The sequence below is a fragment of the Anguilla rostrata genome, chromosome 15, assembly GCF_018555375.3.
Source record: "Anguilla rostrata isolate EN2019 chromosome 15, ASM1855537v3, whole genome shotgun sequence".
In the NCBI taxonomy this organism is placed as follows: domain Eukaryota; kingdom Metazoa; phylum Chordata; class Actinopteri; order Anguilliformes; family Anguillidae; genus Anguilla; species Anguilla rostrata.
Genome location: NC_057947.1, coordinates 4,071,652 through 4,092,854, shown reverse-complemented (window position 1 = coordinate 4,092,854; position 21,203 = coordinate 4,071,652). Strand labels below are relative to the sequence as shown.

General features: G+C 41.0%; 1 protein-coding gene across 3 annotated transcripts in view; it reads right to left on the bottom strand.

Annotated features, from left to right (window-relative positions):
* Positions 1-21,203, bottom strand: part of LOC135240724 (xin actin-binding repeat-containing protein 2-like) — a 48,460-nt gene that overhangs the window by 11,994 nt on the left and 15,263 nt on the right. The window contains exons 3-8 of one of the 3 annotated variants that reach the window (XM_064310610.1): positions 18,269-18,377; positions 6,280-6,443; positions 2,795-2,926; positions 1,071-1,157; positions 469-538; positions 66-154 (exon numbers count right to left, since the gene is read on the bottom strand). In XM_064310610.1, coding sequence (XP_064166680.1) covers positions 66-154; positions 469-538; positions 1,071-1,157; positions 2,795-2,926; positions 6,280-6,443; positions 18,269-18,377 — 651 coding nt within the window. Of the gene's footprint in view, positions 1-65; positions 155-468; positions 539-1,070; positions 1,158-2,794; positions 2,927-6,279; positions 6,444-12,997; positions 13,167-18,268; positions 18,378-21,203 lie in introns of those variants that run through there. The other 2 variants (XM_064310611.1, XM_064310613.1) reach the window with 2 other exon arrangements.

Genomic DNA, 21,203 nt, shown 5'->3' with positions numbered 1-21,203 from the left:
AGAATAACAGCAATACCCCATTATATAACGGAAATTCCATAAAGCCAGGTGTTATTGTACAGTACCTTTATTTGTTTTGGAGTTGACTCCTCAATGGTTCTTTCAAACTGCTCCTTTAAGGCTTGTGTAGAAACCTTTGCAGAGTCTTCACCGACTTAAAAAGGTGAAATTTTTAATTAATTGTACAATATTTAAAATAGTAAATCATTAAAATAATGAAATGAAACAAAAATGTATTCCAATAATCTTATCTTTGTTTAATTAGGCGTACAAATGGACACGCAATCCACAAAAAAATTAAGCACGACAGAACATCTCTATTTAAAGAACACACAATGTATCAGACAGTAAAGCGTAGAAAATTATTTGAATCCAAAACAAATATATATTTGACCCAGGTCTGCAAAATATACGTTTTATCAACATAAACTCAAACTTGATGTTTAGTAACTGGATAGAACACTTTACCCATTTCATCAAAATGGTTTTCATAGCTGGAGGTCACGTTGCCATGGTGAACACTCTGATTGTGTGAGGCCTACAAAAAGTTAAGGAAAAGAATCCTTATTAAAGTCCAATCTTATTTATCATTAATCAAAGAGCAAGGACACTATTCAATGAACCACATCCTGGCTCAGTACAGGGGTGTCCAATCTTATCTGAAAAGGGCTAGTGTGGGTGCAGGTTTTTGCTTTAGCTCAGCACTACGACGCCTAATTCAATTGATTAACTAAATCATGACCCTGACAAAAAGAATCAGCTGTCTTAGTACCGGGCTAAAACAAAAACCTGCCAGCCCTTTTTGGATAAGACTGGACATCCCTGAGTTCAACATCATCTGAGCAGAAGCACAAAACACAATAGATTTTGTAAGCCTTAGATTGTTGAATTAGTTTTACAATTACAGATTTAGAAAAGACAAATGTCAAAATCTATGATTATGTTATGGATCAACAATGATCAAGTTTTGTGACTAACCCAAGAGTGCTCAAATTTAATTCAGTAAAAGGAAGCACTTCAGAAAAAAGCCCTTAAAACATGGGAACGCGTGTCTGCTTCTGTCCTCTTACCTTCTCGTCTTTGGAGAAAGCCACCTGCTGAGAGGAGGGGAAGAGTTCTTTGCCACTGCTCCGCCCTATCACCTGTGATGAGCTTTCCTGTAGGAAAACACATCCCGTCACACTGCTGTAAACACATACACAAGCGCGCACACATACACGCACACACAGGCACGCACACACGCACAGACACACACACACGCACACACGCACGCACGCACGCACATACAGACACACACACACGCACGCACGCACATACAGACATACACGCACGCACGCAAGCACGCACGCACAGACACACACACGCACACACTCACGCACACACGCACACACTCACGCACGCACGCACGCACAAACAGTCATACACGCACACACACACACGCACACACATGCAAGCACACACACACACACACACACACACACACGTATAGTGAGGAATTTTCACTTTTCGCTGACAGCCTATTATTAATAGCGTCTGTGGGACTAATTATTGTCAGAGTGGCAGGTGATTAATCTACATATAGCAGGAAGAACATGTAGGAGGATGCCAAAATCCAGACAACTGCAGCCTTTCCCTGCAAAACAACTCTACTCTCTGGAAAAGATCAAATTCAATGGTATTTCCTTGCGCTGTATGTTTCCGTCTGTGAAACATTTCATTGTCTTCTGGCCCCCAGTATCTGTACTGCCAGGTGTTCCTCTGCATGGCTGAAGTCAGTCAGAATCTGGTACTGTCCCAGGCATCAGACTTCAACGTGTATAACCCTTTCAATGCTGAACACCCCAGGGCCCATGTCTGTTTCCCTCATCATGACTTAAAATGGCGGAGAAAACTGGAAGGGCCCAGAGAAACATGCCTATGCCCGTGCGTGAGGGGGCAAAGCCTTGGGCAAAGTGGTGCCCTTCCCCATCCGGGCGCCCTCACATGTAAATAGAGGCTAGTGTTAGTTTTGGGTACAATTCTACCTAAAGGAAAGGTTAAATATAGAAATCAGTAAATGAGAAGAACTGAATTGGCAGGTGTAATTTGTAATTTCTTAATTTCCTAAAGAGTAATAGAAATCAAAACAATTTAAGATCAATTTAAGATATGCATAGTGTATATTTATTTATTTTCTGGATGTCTGTTGACATTGACACAAAAGCCATCTAGTAGCGGATAAACTAACTTTCGGAAGTTTCCTTGGCGATGACATCTTGATCTGTGTAGTGTGGTTAAAAAAGTTACTACAAGCCGTAGTGCGTTAAAAAAGTGTAATGTTTATCCTGACATGAATATTGATGTCAATGGACATTAGTGACAAATAATTTTTAAAATCTTTGACTGATTTGAAAAATATTATATAATTCAGGTCACTGTCCACCGATGCAATGTTTCATACAAATCGGAGTGAAATTGTAGAGGCTACAGCCGTTACATTCAGACAAACAGACAGACGGATGGACAGACACACGCGAATGTAATACCCCCGCATTTGTAAAAACGAAATAAAAACAGTGTGCACCGATCCCCGGAAAATCTACCCCGAAGTTCCAGGGCTCTGCGACCTTTGATGGAGCTATAGTACTACAACCCAATTTCCTGACACCTTTTGGTACTGCATGGCTAACAGGATGGCAATAAAAAGCAAGCGTAGTATCTGTTAACTGCTTATCTCTCTTCCTTGTGTCCCACGGTCAAGTGAGCTCCCCTTTGCTCTAAATTGCCAATAATGCCCATGGTGCCCATTAGTTACCTGCACGGATCTTTGCTTGAAATGGAACTGGGTGACAGTGCTTTGCGAAGATGCAGTTTCCTGGCTCTCAAATTGCCTCTTCACGCTGGTGAATCCTCCCGGCAAGGAGCAGGTCTTGCCCTCTTCCATGACCTAACGAGGAAGCAAAAAAAACAAAACATATTTACAGTTATTATTCACTTTAAATGCCCTACAATTCAGGCTGTGTTACCCCGGTTATGTGTTTTTGATATCCATCACATGACTACATTTTACATTTTTCTTACCTAAAACTTTAGGAATGGTCACCCAGTGATGATGTATACATAACATTTCATGGGCTATAAAGTCCTTTAAGTTTCCACTTTATATGAATGGTGATTTATAAATCACGTTTACTTCTTTTCAATACTAACTGCTGTATAATTAGGCAAACAAAAAATCTTGTGGTATTTTGCTTGCAGAGATTCCTTTACTTCCTTGTGAAGCCCTTTAAGATTCAACTTTATATGAATGGTGATTAATAAATAATGTTTACTTTCTTAATACAAACTATAATAAGACAAACTAAAATGTGGTATTTTGCTGGCAAAATTGCATAAAAAATGATTCATTTCTTTGCTTTTCTGTGAATACGCAAGAGAGCTCCAGCCTGTAACCTTATACACATTCTATATCCAATGTAGATGTGTCCTTCCCATAGAAATGACGACAAGGGATTGGGGCTGTGTTCATGAATAATTGTTTCCAGTGCTATCCTGTAGGTGGCGCTATTCATCTTGGTGCTGAGCGGAACTGTAATTATGCCTGTGCCCGGGGGCTGTGTGACCCTGACCTTTGACCCCAATCAGCCATCACTGCTTTCAATTCAATGCAATATAAAGAACCACAGCTGCTTAACAAGACATTCAATGACAACAACACCAAGGCTATTCAAATAAATCTTTCATTCTACAATACACTGCGTAGATATCCTCTAATATTGTGGGCTGTTCATTGTTGGTTTTATTTTTGACTGCCTCTGTCATGTAACCTTGTGTTTTATGTCCCCCTTGTAAAAGACATTTCAATTTCAATGGTGTCTTCCTGGTTAAATAAAATAAAAATACAATGAAATAAATAAATTACAAAAATTTAATTGTAGTATGTGTCAGTTACTGAGCGATGATGAAATCGTAAAGAATTAGTTGAATAAATGTCGCTATTAAATAAAACAAATGGCAGGATCATTTGCATCAAAAAAGTTATAAATTCTGAAAAATACAGAGACTTTATTGTAATGCAGATGAACCACCTTGTCATATCTTGTATCTATTATACCAGGATGTTGTCAGAAGGGTTTATTAGTTCATATGAGGTAAAAAAAAAAAAAAGTTCTACAAAAGCAGAGACAACATTGGAGCAAACCATCCCTGACGTGGGGGTTGTGCATATATGATATTGTTACTGTGTTCCCAATTAGTGTGCACATTCCTCTTTGTATCCCACCATTGTTTTGGAGTTAAGGAATCATGTGTTTCCCCAAATAGTTGGAAATGCTTTTTAGTTCTGGAAAAATGTACATTGCAAATTGCTGTGTGATATTTTTAATTACTGCAGTACACAGTAGGACTAAAGATTGATTGATTTTTGATTATGCCCAGTGTAGTGTGCATGCAGTTTCTAATTGTGCTATTGATAAATGGTCAGTGGGGTCCAAAGGGCTGAGGACACGACCAATAATTTATTGTTTACATTATTTATTGAGGGCTAATGCAATTATGATACTCTGTTTATACTTCTTATTCCAAAATGTATTATTTTTTAAAGACATTTAATAAGTCAAAAATTGTTAGTACTTGGTATTTATTGAACGTCAAAAATTGTTAGTACTTGGGTTGTCCGCCGTTTGCCTAGATTACCGCCCTCACTCTGCCTGGCACTGATTCCTCCAGCTTATGCAGCACCTCATCTTCCACTTCACCCCAGCACTTTCTCAACACTCCCCAGTTGATCTGTTGATATTACTTGATGTTTGGCCCTTTTCCCTCTTCTACTGCTGTTCCAGCAGATGTTCAGTTGGGTTTAAGTCCAGTGACTGTGGTGGGAATGGCATCCTAATAAGCTCCTCTTGTTCTCAATAATAATATATTCTTGAATAAGAAGTATAATTAAAGTATCGTTGTTGCATTATTCCTTGAAAAATAATGAAAACAACCAGGATTTGTTCCTAGCTGTAGTGACTATGCCCACTGTAGTGTGCAAATAGTGTCTCACTGTGGCACTGTATGACTGCTAGATGTATTGATTGTGCCCCAGCGTCGTGTAGATGCAGCTTCTCACTGTGCTGGTGATAGATGTATTGATTATGCCCAGTCTAGTGTGGGTATAATCAGCGTAGGTATAGTTTCTCACTGTGCTGGTGATAGATGTATTGATTATGCCCAGTCTAGTGTGGGTATAATCACGAGATATTTCCAGTGCTGTGAAGATGTATTGATTTTGCCCAGTATTGGACTAATCAGCGTGTTGTTCTCACTGTGCTGGTGAAGATGTATTGATTATGCCCAGTCTAGTGTGGGTATAATCAGCGTAGGTATAGTTTCTCACTGTGCTGGTGATGGATGTATTGATTATGCCCAGTCTAGTGTGGGTATAATCAGCGTAGGTATAGTTTCTCACTGTGCTGGTGATAGATGTATTGATTATGCCCAGTCTAGTGTGGGTATAATCAGCGTAGGTATAGTTTCTCACTGTGCTGGAGATAGATGTATTGATTATGCCCAGTCTAGTGTGGGTATAATCAGCGTAGGTATAGTTTCTCACTGTGCTGGTGATGGATGTATTGATTATGCCCAGTCTAGTGTGGGTATAATCAGCGTAGGTATAGTTTCTCACTGTGCTGGTGATAGATGTATTGATTATGCCCAGTCTAGTGTGGGTATAATCAGCGTAGGTATAGTTTCTCACTGTGCTGGTGATAGATGTATTGATTATGCCCAGTCTAGTGTGGGCATAATCAGCGTAGGTATAGTTTCTCACGGTGCTGGTGATAGATGTATTGATTATGCCCAGTCTAGTGTGGGTATAATCAGCGTAGGTATAGTTTCTCACTGTGCTGGTGATAGATGTATTGATTATGCCCAGTCTAGTGTGGGTATAATCAGCATAGGTATAGTTTCTCATGGTGCTGGTGATAGATGTATTGATTATGCCCAGTCTAGTGTGGGTATAATCAGCGTAGGTATAGTTTCTCACGGTGCTGGTGATGGATGTATTGATTATGCTCAGTCTAGTGTGGACATAATCAGCATAGGTATAGTTTCTCACTGTGCTGGAGATAGATGTATTGATTATGCCCAGTCTAGTGTGGGCATAATCAGCGTAGGTATAGTTTCTCATGGTGCTGGAGATGGATGTATTGATTATCCCCAGTCTTGTGTGGACATAATCGGACAAGGTATAGTTTCTGGCCGCGGCATCGATGGGTCGGTAGGAGCACCGATTATACGGCGGCAGCGCCTCACCTCGCCGGAGGAGCCGGGAGCCTCTGTTTTGGAGACGGCCGCCTGATACATGGCCACGCGTTCCTTCAGGGGGACGTTCTCCGCCTCCTCCTCCTCCCCGTGAGCTGCGTTCTCCGGTCCGTCGGATCGCTCGGGAAGCCCTGTCCTGGGTCTGGTCACGCCGCCTGCAGCCAAGACGACAGCGGCCATCGGTTAAGAGCCGGCCCGCACCGTACACGGCAAGGGGAACTGAAGCATCGCTTCTGTATTTTATACGGCTTATGTGGGATCATCAAGTCTGAACATGAGCTTTAGCTTCACGGTGGAGTATTAGCGAGGATACATTCTTGGCACTGACCGTGGTTTTGTTGCCGTGTGGTGAAAATACCACCTGATCATGGCCCGGTTAGCACCTCGGCTAATACAGACACACATGCACACGTGCTGGCGCTCGTGCGCCAACGCGCGCACACACACACACACACACAGATATCAGACACACACACACGCACACACACACACACACACACACACACACACACACCACACACACACACAGATATACAGACACACACACAAACACACGCACGTGGACACGCGCGCACACACACACGCACACACAGACACAGACACACACACACACACACACACACACAGTTGAAAACACACAACACACACACACCCACACACAGACAACAGCACACACACACACAACCAACAGCACGGACACAGCCACCACACACACAACACCCACAGCATCACACTCTCACAACACTCCAACATCTTTCCCTGTTAACAGTGATAATTGCGTACTTTTGCTAAATATATGAACAGACTTGCAAATTGAAACACAGAGCAGAAAAATGTGTCCATTAAGCGAAGCGTTTGCACTTAAAAGAATGAGCTGTGTCTAGCGCGCGGTTTTTGTGAGGTGAAGCTTAACCAGATAACCACAATTCCTATGACGGTACCTGAACACTGAGCCGTGAAGACGAGATGCAAACAAACCACACGTTGAGCGTACGGTTTGAATTACTTTATGTCATTTAACCTTTGTTCAACCAGGAATACCTCACTGAGATCAACATCGCTTTTGAAAGGGGGATCTGACATAAAACACAAAGTTACCCAACGGACAGCTGACAATCCAGTCTCAGACATCAAATGGGGAATGATACAGTACTATAACAGTCACTAAAAAGGTTAAAATCTGGGGCATACTTCAGTCACCAAGCGAATCGCATGTTTAAAATAAGCAACTGAAATTAATTTGTCATGTTAAATATTTTTTAAATCTTAGGCATGGCATTTTTTTTATAGTAAAGTAACTCTTATTGGAAAATGTATTCCGCAGTAAAGCACTGCACGCATGAATCAATGACATATGCAGTGCTATCCTGGTCTTCAAGATATCTTTCACACACAGATGGATGCTATTTTTCCCCCGTTCGAAATGGTTGGTTCGAAAGGCTCAAAGCAAGCCAGTGTTGTCTCTTTCTCTGCTTGTAGCTGTTAGCTTCCACAGTAAGCATTTGCACGGCCAGCCACAGCCACTGCACAAATATCTGCACAAGGTTATTATTAAAACACAAATCACCTTTCCAAAGAGAAATAATTACAGCAAGGGGGGCCATTACAAACAAGTACAATAAAGAAAGATAATCGCATAGAAAGGTGTTTACAAAAAAAACCCCAATACAAATTCTGAAAATGGAGGGAGTTCATTATAAAAACAGCTGAGGAGATGCTTAGAAACACAGATGCTGGCTTAATAGCATGTGTACTCAAACGGTAGCTTTGGGTAAGTAAGTGCAAGTGCTCCTGGTAGCATCTGAATTTCTCTTAATGCATTTCTAACTATTAATGTCTCCAATCAAATCAAACCAGCCCATTCTATGAATCTTATTTCTTTTCTGTGTACATGTAATATTAAAAGGGAATTTATATAAGATATGCTCCCCCCCATCCCTAGAGTTCAGCAAACACGTTCATTAATCTGACAGTGGCAGCTCCAACACTATGAAAGAGAATATCAATTTCCACTTTCCCCACTACGGTTAAACATCCTTAATGCCCCAGACCGACGGAGTCTCACATTCTGAAATCACGCCCGTGTTGCATGTCATTACAGATGCAGCTCCAGATGTTGCCTGTTTTGCACGGCGTGTTGCGCACATCACGGTCCGGACGAGAAAAACAGGTGAAAAATCGGATCTGATCGTTTCTGTCATGCAGTCAAGAAAGAAACAACAGCTTATTGTAGTTACGTGTATACAAGGAGATCTATTAATGCATTCACACGGTAACGACATTACACGCTCCACCGACGCCTGATGCATGTACATGACGACAGACCTCTGGCTCTGCCTCGTTAAAATCGAATTCCTCAATCGTATGAGACAATGTCTACGCTATATTTTGAAACAGTATGTCATGTACGTATGATACAAATTGTGCACTGATCTCATGACTAGAATGACTCTCCACCGTCGCCTCCATATCACAACTTTAGAATTGATAGTATTATACACAATTAAAATGTTACAATTCGACTTCAGCTGAATTTCTCATTTTGCCAGATGAACAACTGCATATGGGCATGTACAGTATGCTACATTCTTTCACTGAGATGAATTATATGTATAAAACTACAAAACTCTCCGAATTCCACTCCGGAGGACAGGATTAAGAAGTTTTTTTTGATTTCATTCAAACAACCAACAATGCATAAACAATTTTTCTATGCGGGAATTAATTTGTTAGAGAAATGCCTTGAAGGATGTTTCACTATTAAATTGAGCTTCTAAATTTTCACCGTATGAAAATAATCAGCACGCTTTCTCCTGTGATCCTTGAGGAATAGATTCTAATGAAGCATTGGGAAAATGCTGAGATAGTGCAGTTGTCTTGAAACGAGTTAACTGTAATACAAAGTGCAAGGTAACACAGTACAACTAGAAGAAATATGCAAATGCGTTGTCTTTGACAACAGAATATTTTAAATGCTAAATTTAAATGCAACTAACTCATTAACCTTTGAGCATATGCTGTAAGAATGCCTGCATCTGTCTTGTCAGAAGAGACAAGCAAAGACAGCTTAAGGTACAATTGCACATTTCCATTCAATAAACAAGCCACGTGAGCTTATTATAATTAAAATACAATTTAATAGAGACCAGAATTCAATTACTGCCTTTGGCAGCATCAAACAACAGCATTAACAAACAGAATGGGAAATGTTAAATACATTCACTGAAATGCAAAACAGGTAGAATGAACGTTTTTGAATTTTCCCCAATATCCTGTTGGATTTAGAACATCAGTGCACATGCTTAATGACTTTATAAAACAGACCTAAATGAATGAATAAACAGTCTGAGGTTCAGACTAGTATTGGCAGCAAATCCTCCCAAATCAAGTACAACAGTAAATTTCACATCACAGTGTGGCTTCCCCTCTGTTTGGGGAGGGGGGGGGCTGCTGAACAGGATTTACTGTGCAGTGAATAAAATTTACACCAAATAATTGGGATGGCAGGCAGGCCATCCCGCCTAGTTACGGCTTGGGGGGAGGGGGGGGGGGGGGTGGCGGGTGCTCCATATCTATACAGCACAGAGAGTTTGGCACTTCTCATGGATCCTTACAGAAATAACCACAATGACAGACTCTCAGCCCTTAAGAACATTAAAATCTGTACCTCCTGACTTCATGTAAACACACAGAAATTCAGATAAAACTTTAGAAAACGTATTTAGTCCACTTAATAAAGCCCCAAACTTGGGTGGTTTTGCTTTTATTTCTCATTTTCATCATCACAAACGCTCCCGTCCCACAATCAATAATTCTCCCCTTTGGACATTTAGCTAATCTAACATCTGCCAACAACAACATCTGACCAAAGTCGTCTGATTAAAGTAGCCAATTGACCACAAAACTAACTTGACAACCAAGTCTAAACATGTCCTTTCTGGAGCGTAAATTTTCATCAGCTGTTTAAAACATTCATTTAAATGATGTCTTTCATGAGGCAATTTTTGTTATTTGACACTTTCATGTGACACAAAACGTTTGAATGAGCACATTCCCATAAGATGGTAAAGATGAAATACAAGTTACATTAAATAATTGAGGAAACATTGGGTAGCATTTCTTTGGAATGTTTAATTTGTGTGAGCCAAAATAGTCAATATTGTTTGTTGTAACTTCATTTTGACACCAGTACTTGTAATAGCAATCCCAGATTTTGCAAGTTTAAATTAATTACTTATAGACAGTGTATGAATAATTTGCCATTTTGTATGTTGAAAATGTGTTTTTGTTAAGATTATATTTACTTCCCCGTGTAAACACATAGTGCTGATGAATTACATTGTTACATCTTAACAATGCTTTAGAGAGATACAGGAAAATTGATAACATTTTTACATTTTATGTGCCATATTTCAAAGGAGTTATAGCAATGTCCAAACACCCATTTCCAACAGATCCCTCAAAAACTATACATAGGGCTCCTACATACCGTGGAGCTGTGCAATGACATTATGCTCTGCTTTAACTACCATTTTTAGATTCATAGCTCTGGTGGGGTACGTCGGTCAGCAGAAAAATTATGAGCGGCCAGCACAGCAAACTCCCAAAATAAACGCGGTTTTATCATCTCCCGCCATTAAACACAAGTGTCACACGGCGTAAAACACACCTGAGGTGATGTAAACGCCTGCAATAATCTGGAAGGGAAATGGGACGCCGTCGACTCGCGTTTTTTCCACAGGATCAGTCGGTTCGCGCGCGTATATGGAAACGAAGAACTTCGCCGAGGCTTTTCTCGATGCCAAAAATACGGAAAAAAATATCATGTGATAAGCTGAGGAGACCCGAGGGCTTGCGTAAGAGGAGAGTGAAGCGACCGGGGTGCCGAGTCCATTCGGGAAATAAATCAACTTTATTTTAAACTCCGCTGCCCAGAGAATCATGTTTCCCAGTGAGGCACGGAGGAACTCAGGAAGGAGAACTTCCTCTGAGCATAAAACTCATCACCCAAGAGCTATCTGAGACTTTGCACTTGTCAATGGTAAAACATTTCCTCAATACAAGCATCTTCGACAGTTCTGTATTTTGCACTAAGCACTGTTTAAGGGTGCAAAAACCAACTTGTTGTCTTTGTTATCACAGCAGTAAGACACCGGTTCGGCACGAAACCGATCCCTTGTTGCGCATTGAATCGACCGAATTTTTCAAAATTGTGCTCGCGATCACTTCAACTACTGTCAGTCACTAAAACAGACAAGACTGGAGTATTTTCTGCTAATCTGTTGTGAGTGATGCAAGAGAGTACTCAGCATTCCGACGGTGGTTTAGTGAGACTGTGGTTGGTCTTTGGCTTTGGAATGTGCTCAGTAGTTATATTGAGCAAAGTTCTGGCCATTGACCCCCGGAGTTGCTGCTCTCAGTCGTCATGGAATTAAAATTGACAGCTGCACATTGATTTGTTGTGAATAAGGAATTTGCAACACAGAATTGCCATGCTCGTTAAAGATTTGTTGGTCTAACCATTGCAGTGACATAATATGTTCACAAATTAGTCAGCGGAGATGCTTAATGAGTGAAATGCAGACTTGGTCTTGTGTGGCTTTTAAGTGTAGCCAAGCAAGAGAATCCACTTGTGCCCATTTCAGTGAGTGATGACAAAAAGTGAAAGCAAGCAGAATCATAGTGATTTAAGGTGAGGAAGAATTTCAAATGTTGCCATATTTTACTTCAATCACAAAGTCAGATAAAATAGTATGCACCAAAATATTGTTCTGCTGTAGCGTGTTACGGAATGAGGGTATCAAAAGTACCATATAATCTTCCGTAGAACAGAGAATATGTGAACTGGAGAAAACAGGGACTTGTGCTAAATGACATCATGCCATACCTTGCGAGTTTTGACACGGGCACAACCCTTTAACCTTTTGCGCGGATGTTTGCAATAATACACATAGCACAGTAACTTTCAGAAAAGCCAGCGTCGTACTGTTCCAGACTCAAATTTCCCAAGCCAATTTTCCTCATATTTCAGGTAGCTTCAGCAAAATACACCACCACACAACTTCTAAGTCATTAAAATCCTTAACACTTGCTAGGAAATGGTTATGGTGCCTTTGCACATCACAACCAAGGAGATGACTAAACATTCAAAGCTAATTTTCTAAAACTTGTCCAGAAAATTCTATAAAATATATTGAGAATTTGTGTCCTTCCCTTCAAAAGGAAGCATGATTCCTAAATAGCCGTCTTATGAAACATTTGCAGAAAATATACTGTACAACAGTGCAGTACATATTTTTTTTGTTATTCTGTGCATAGAAGACCACATATTTCACCAATAAGAAGATATACCTTTGAACCCATTACAAAAATTCACTTTAATAGGGGATGGCATTTTGTCTGCATCCATTCTGCTGTAGTATATCAGTTTTACCTGGCAGTAAACGACCTTGCGAAAGTTATAATCAGACTTGTTTTTGTATATATACGCATGGGAAATCTACTGAAAATGTAAACCTCACAAAAGGTAGCAGGTAGAGAAACAGACAAATTGAAAAAGAAATGTATAATTAGCGGTCCTCTCATATCACTATATGGGCATTCGTTGCTTCTCAGTGAAAGTGCAGAGGCAGCTATCAGACGCGAGCGAGGGAAGGCCAGCTATAAAGAAGCAATGGGGCAGTGGCTGCTGACATGCAGAGGCGCTCACCAAGTCTTCTTTGCTTGATCACGGTGCGGACGGATTGATAGAATTCCACAAAAGACCCTGAAATGCCCCAGCCAGCTGGGTGTGTTTCTCGCCAGGAGAGTTAGAGGAGCAATGTCCCCTTTGGGTTGGAGACCAGCTCCAGCACCGTGTCTTCACCTCTGTTACCCAAGCAGACAGTGACAGCTGGTTTTATTTTAGACCCCTTCCCTGTAAAAGGAGGGACGGCCGAGGCTGTTTTTAGAAGGCAGAGGCCAACGCGCCCCTAACCTCGAGTCGCAAAATTGTATTTGTGACGACTCCTGTCAGAAGGCCACCGACCGTCCGACCGATTTCCTCTCTCAGCACAGGAAACCATTTTGTGTAACTCAGCTGTGGATGATCCAGCTCCAAACCAATTTCACAAATACCAGTGGGCCTCCAGCTAAAGAGGCCCTGAGCAATTCGTGATTTCATTAAAAATGCAGCTCTGCCCTCACAAGATGAGCCCAATCAAGCAATTAAATGTAGCAAAGAGCATGGGAATCGGAATGCAAACGATCCCAAATCCCAAATACTAGTTTGTTGGTCATTTTGTCTGCTGCACTGGTAAAATTTCACTCTACCACCATAGGCCGCCAGTTCAAAATGCCAGTTCTAGTTCTAGTTCTAGTTTCACCCATCTTCGCCGAATGCAAACTAATCAACCAGAACTAGTTTAGTCAGGGCTAATACAGTGGTTTCTCTACAACTGTGTCTGGGAGACAGATTGGAGATGGGAGGACAAAATAGATATTCTGATAAGAATGATTAACACTCAGTTACACAACAAGAAATTTCACACATGAAGGACACTTCAGCTCGACGCTTCGGTTAGGACCCCTTGGAATGTCCGTCACCTTCTGAGAGAAATGCTCCCGTCATCCTGTCAACATTCGACATCCAACCGGGACAAACACAGGGATTTTTTTTTCCAGACTGGACAAGATGGATTAAAGAAAGGTCAGACTGACCATAATACAGACACACAATCACACCACACTTACTTGAAACCCAGCGTGCTTAAGCAAACCTTTTGACAACAGCTGCACTTTTCCCACAGTGTAAAAAAAAACAAAATGGAATTTCAACGCACCCTGTACATGCCTGAGTAGCGCTAGTGCTATGATCGACCGCTGTCAAAACAGAGCCCCTAATAACAAATATGAATGCCTTCCATACAATGATCTGTTGTTGTGGTTGATGATCAGGTCAGTGATGTCATCCAGTGAGTGAAGGAGTCGGTCTTTAGGCTGGGAAATGGCAGTCCCAAACAGATGTGGCCACTCTCTGGGCTAGAGGTTTGCCACAGGGCCCATGCGTTGTAACACCTTTCAGCAATAAATTAACTTTTCCCATACATATAGGCCTACGGTAGCGAAAAAAAAAGACATATTTTCTCAGGACAGGATCACTTCTTGGAAACCATGAACCCAGGCCAATCCTTTGACTACGATTCATTGCTTGTTATAAGGTAATACTAAGCACTAAGCACTGAGGAAATAAATTGTAGTAAAAAGTTTGGTTGAACAAATCCCCCATGACATTTCCTGGCTTGCATCAGACACTGCCCAAGATGGAGAATAACTTGCGGGGATGTGTACTGTAGTCAAGACAGACTTACAGCCAGTGAAATACTGGCTTTATGTAGTGCTAGACACTCTCTAGACCAGTGGTAACCAACCCTGCTCCTGGAGATCCACCATCCTGTATGTTTTCACTTCAACCCTAAGAAAGCAGACTTCATTCAACAGCTAAAGATCTGCACTGAACTGCTAATTAGTAGAGTCAAGTCTGCCAAATTAGGGTTGGAATGAAAACCTAAAGGATGGTAGATCTCCAGGAACAGGGTTGGTTAACACTGCTCTAGACCGTTGGTAAATTGTAGCCTTTGATAGACCAAATGACTGGCCTTGTCTCATCAGTAGCTATTATTTGTCTTTAATTTTGTCAAATATCTAGAAAGTGTATGAGCAATAGCACTCACACAAACAAAACCGAATCATATAATTATTTGAAATACAGTACTTTATCATTTTCTGCACTTCATACTTTAAATACTTTAATAATAGTTTTAAATTCCTGCACATTAACAACATTACAAAAAAACATAAACTATCATCAATATATCATCAATGATTTCATAATTCATATATACATATGTCTAAATGTTCTGAATACTAATTTGTCATAAAAAAAGCCAGGGATTGTTTTCAGATTTTACCAGCACCTAATGACATAAAGTTGTCTTACTGGCATCCAAAGACTTAGTTCAAATACAGTTTTTGACTCAAGTCTGGTAATTAACAATACTCAGAAACTCCACCCTTGTGATGGGAGCAAACCCTTTGCACAGTGAGTAGGCAGAGAGTAGGGCTCCAGATCTGAGTCTGTAAGACGTCTCTCCGCTCAGGAAATGAAATGCGACTGCCAGGCGTCCCTTAAAGTGTTCAGAGCGTTTGCGGCCACACCGCACAGAACACAAGCATGGCGGACTGCATCCACAGGCAGATTGAAATTTATAGACAAAATAAAAAATAGATGAGTTATATGAGAGACAGCTGCTTTCAGTAGTATTCTCCCACAGGCTTGGACCTGTGGCCCCTTCCATATGTTGGGTATGTCCTCTCCCGTATGTGGGGGGGCGGCTTATGCCAAAAAGGAACCAGGCTGGAAAAACATGAGGTCTCAGGAGGTCAACCCCCATGAGGTCTGAGTTTCGGGCATGGTCTGAGATTTGCATCGCCGTCATACTTTCTCTTCTAATTATGTGCTGTCTGACACCTAAAAAGAATACTGAATGCTGAAGCCAGTGCATCGGCAAGCAAGCTATAAACTATTTAAAAGGTTTATATCAATTACATAAAGTACCATTTGTAATTGGAGTGGGGAAAATATTGTGAATAAAATATCTCAGGTAGTATCTATCTAAATGTATTATGCATTACATTACATTAAATCTTTATTATTATTCATTAGTTTATCCATGTTTTATATAATTTCATTGTGAGAATGTGTATTCCTGCAAGGAAAACAGAATAGAAGTAAAACTAAATAAAAATGATGCAGTGCCATCATGATTTTAGTACATCCCAAAAAAACAGGCACCGAAGTATAAGATATTTTAACTACTGTCACCGTTGTAAAATACAGAGTCGCATGACAAAATGCAACTAAAGAAGAAGGACCACAAAGCATCTATTATCCTAATGAGTTTTTTTGTGCTGTGAAACCTAATGAGATCTTAGCCAATAAAACCTACTTGTCTCTTTAAAATATGTGAACATATATTTGTTGGTTTTACCTTGGGTACTAATGACTTCCTGACATCTTAAAATTCTAAAAAAAAATAAATCTGTTTTCCACAGCTGTGAATTTAATTATTATACAATATAATTACTTAATCTTGGAATCACACAGATTGCTGCACCAGTTAATTCATATCCCTGCAGTGTGTGCTTTAACATTTCAGCGTTGATACCTCAATTTCACTCAGACGCATCATAGTGCTTAATAAACATTGATCAGCTAGCTCTTGGAAACCTGTGCACTGCTGATAACTCTTCTCCAATTCCCAGACCCCAAACTTCAAACCCTGTCTTCAAAGAAAACACCATCTGGCGATGCACAACTCTCTCCCTCCGCCAAGATTCCCCAAGTTTATCGCAAACGCTTCTGCTCCTCGCTTTAATAGCGAAGCGAGGCTCGTTTCCGTAGGGCTGGTTCTGATTCGGCTGGAGGGGCCTTTCCCCCCCCATAAGCAGTCAAACATCAAAAATTCTCTGTGGGGGTGGGATTCCATTGGGGGGATTCTTTTGGGATTGACAACTGCCTCCATCCACAGTTGGTTTTGTTATGGCGCCGTGCATGCAAAAATGGCTGCCCTGCATCACCCAGGTGGGTGCTACACATTGGCGGTGGGTGGGGTGAGTTCCCCCTGACTGTAAAGCACTTTGAGCATTCGGAAAGGTGCTATATAAATGCAAGGATATTATTGTTATTATATTATCATGAAAGACCCTCACGTGAGTGTTAAATGAAAAGTGCCTCAAATTCCTGTCACTGGGCAAGCCGAAGACCAGCACAACCAATATGAGTCCAAAAAGTGCCTCACGAAGCACCCCCAGAACCACAAGTGGGAGCTATGCAAACCAACTATGGCCTAACAATGAGAATGCTCCAGCCTAGGGGATTCTGATGACAATGTCAGCGGGTCAGTGAATGGGACAGTTCACTTAAAAGCATAAAGTAAAACTCGTGCTCGCACGTGCTATTACTATTGTTACTATTGCTGAACGTCTGTTTGCGCTGTGACCATTTCTCCTTTTTCGCATGGAGTATTTAGCAATCCGGATTTTTCCATCCCTGAAAAAAAAAAAAAGCGAAAGAGCCGAAGAAAACTGAAATTGGCACAGGAGCGATACGAGCGGCGCAGCGGAGCGGTGAGAGTCGCTCCGCTGCAAGCGCACGCGCTCCTTTACCGCCGCTCAGCAGCCCGTCAGGGTTCATCACCGCTCCCCGCTCCCGCGCTGCGAAACAGGCCAGAGCTCAACCTCAAATCACCCTCGCGGACGGCCCAACGCGCTGAGACTCCGCACGGCGCTGTATAAATACCGCACATGCTACGCCCCATCAACACGGACATAACTGTCAACTTTCAGACTGACTCTATATCAAATGTCCTGTCAAATATTGTTACAGTTAATTCATTAACGATTAGTTATATTAATTTGCACTGTAGCCCAAGAAGGTAAACGGTGTGATACGCAGTGGAAGCCTTAGTTTAATATGTAATTTGATTTAGACAAGAAAAAAAATTGAAATTAGGATACAGTAATAAATGCTTAGAGCAGAAAATATGCACTGCATGCATATTTATCACAAGGCATTAATATGGAAATCTGTTACCATTCATTTTTAATCAAAAGCTTGCCCTATGTAGGGTAGCTTGTATGTCTGACACACTTTCATGGCAACTAATTTCCCTTTGTTGTTAGTCGATGAAAAACGAATGTAAATGAGTAACAAAAAAGCTAACGTCCTGATACACAACAACCAAGCATTCAGTCTCTCCCCTCCCCCCATCTCTTACTATAAAATAGCTGGATTGCTTTGACACCCAAGCAGAACTGGTTCAGGTACTTTACTGAACTAGCACTGACAAAGATTTCGATTTTTTTTTTTGCCTCCATAGTTTCTTGCATGTTCCGCATCTACGAAGCAGCATCTACACTGGAAAGGGAAGTCATGTCTTACTCTGGCTGAGCTCCTGGTTCTGCTGTCGGGCTGAATTTCGGTGTTTCTGGTCTGCGGCTGACGGTCCTCTGGGCGTGGGACTGCGGGCACCCCTCTCGGCTCTGGGTCCCTAGTGCAGACAAGGGGGGAGGAGAGCCCTTATCAGGGGAGTCACCTACAGCTGTCCCGCATGGGGACCGTGCAGGCCATCGCCCCACCCCACTGTCCTCATAAACACACAGCTTGGGCTGGCTGATGGTCTCATGGCAGAAAAAGAATTGAAATACAAAGATGGATATGATGGCAATTCATAAATGGGTTTTTATCAATCACTGGGACACAAGACTGAATAGTGGAAATGCCATAAGCTCACAGTGGAAACACAAATTACCTTGAGTTGATTATGAAAAATAGGCCTGAGCTGAACACCAAATGGAAAAGAAATTAAATCGAGACTTCACAAATGAGCTCAAACCCCAGTAAAATCATTCACATAAAATAAACCCAGCATAAAAAAAATGTGATTCCCTCAGCCATACATTCCAGTATGTAATGTATAAAGCTATTCAATATCTCGAAAAGCGGGTTAGTTGAATCCGTTTTAGTGCACTTCATTTTTTCCCCCATCATAGCTCTGTGTGTGATACTTCCTTATTTGTAGTGGAAGCTACCGTAGAAGCCACATGCTTATAAAATGGTTGTTTCTTATTGTCTTTACTTAAATACAAATTATAATTTTGCTATTATTATTAACCACTATTTTTTAGTTACAAAAAATGTTTTGGTAATATCCATGGGATCCATACTTTGTTAGAACATTCCAGAACCCATTCTTTTTCATTATCAGCAGAGAGTCCAACATTTCTAGCCCTGTGGGAAGACATTCAGAAAACTCTTGAAGTTCATTCTTCCCATACACACACACAAAAACAACAGAAAAACAAAGGTCAAGCTATACTTTTTTAAAGAAGATGTTTAATCAAATGCTCTAAATAAAATTATTGCCTTGACTACTGTAATCTTTCTAGGACACTTCCCTGTTTACACTCACGTATAACTTTTAGGCACTCATATACCTTCCACTTATTTTTGAACCACAAGCAATCTGAGCTATTGAATTTAGAAGTGTATCATTATTAGCTATTCTATTTGTGAAACTATACTGTTGCACTTTTTCATCATCTACATTCACATATTGGACATATTTATGGATGGGAGTCACATTCGAGAGACGGAATCACGTTACAACGTTGAGGAGTTCGGAGCCAGGGTCTCTGAAACTTCACCCTTCCCCGTCTGTCTTGGATATATTGAGCCTGGGAGTCAGGGGGTCAACAGCCACACTAAGAAAATGGCTTCCACCAATGTCAGAAGAGACAGCCTTAAGGCCTAGAGTCTGTTCAAGTTTCAAAAATACAGCCTGTTTTGGAAAGAAATAAAAACTATTTTAGTCAGTACACTGAATATTTGCTTTAAAAACTCCGCTGATACAGGCTCACTAAATGTGTTTTCACTGCTTTGAACATGTCCCAATACAGGTATCATTTTTTATGTAGCAATTTAAAAGTATTGAGATTCTCATATAAAAGAGGTAGAGAGATAGAAATATAGCACATTTCTGTTGTTACCACTTTTAAAGATAACTCTAAGACCTGGGCAATCAATTCACACAGTCACAGAGCAGTCAATTATTCACTTGTGGGTTTTAAATCACATGACAGGAAACTCATGCACATTCTGGGATTTCAAGAAGTGCATTCCTGGTTCAGAACGACACAACCCCTTTTCCCATTTGCGATAAGGATGTACCTATAGATTACCGCCGCTGATGTACCCTATCGGGAATTTGATTGCAATGTCAACCACAGGCCATTCTCCCACGCACTGCCGTTGATAAAATGCAGACGCATCATTTTATTTATTTATTTTTCTTTTCGGGGTAAGCACAATCTCTCCCATGCAGCTTGCCAGGAGCAGCCTATGGGAGAGGTCTTATTCAGAAGCGCTGATGGGGAGCTGGAGCAGCATGTGTGCGTACCTCCCTGTCGAGGGGATTGTTCCATTTGAATTTCGTGTTTTCCTCAGGAGCCCCTTGATCTGCGCACAGAGAGGCCTCGTGTGATTGCTTTTTGGAAGGGAGCACTTTTCTCGCTCGCGATGGCTGCCGACTTCCTTATTACTTTTCTAGCAAAGTACTTAGCAGATCTATTAGGATCAGACAAGATGGAGTCCAATAATAATTGAAGAGGACCACCACCTGTGTCAAAAAAGAGAACAAAAAAAAGCACTGGACAGGAATGACTGACCTTAAGGGATGTTCTCATTTCAAATGTCACTGTTTGGGAGCACTGATAATATTTACTCGTGTTTGGAATTGAGCTACGGTAACTCACCATTGGTGTCATTTACTAAACAATTGTGATAATTACCATATGTAATTAATAATTGAAAATAATGGTTTTTGGCATACTCTAAACCCCAACCAACCCTATAAATATTGCATTTTGTTTGGATTATCCTCATTATACACAAGGTGAAAATACGAGATCCAAGGCAGGGTGGGAGTGTAATTAATGTGCTGCACTAATATCATTGGACTGCAGCAGACTAACCTTAAGTGCAGGTAACAGTCAGGTGTTTTTTTTTGTTGTTGTTTTCGTTTCATTTTTACGTTGTTCAGACACTCGCACACTACTTTTCATCCGGTTCATTTGGCAAGAGCAAAGCACACGTATCAGCCTGATTAAATCTGCCCCCGAGTCTCCACAATTTAATTCGATACCAAAGTGTTCTGCCGCGAAATGTCTGAAACTTCCTAAGGGAGTTGTTGCCGTTCCGGATCTTTCCTGCACACCGTTTGTTATGGTATTAAGGGAATTTGAGCTGTCACACAATTGTGGAGACGCGGTCCCATCGCTAACCTTTTCAGCGACGCTACATATTCTGAGGTGAGCGT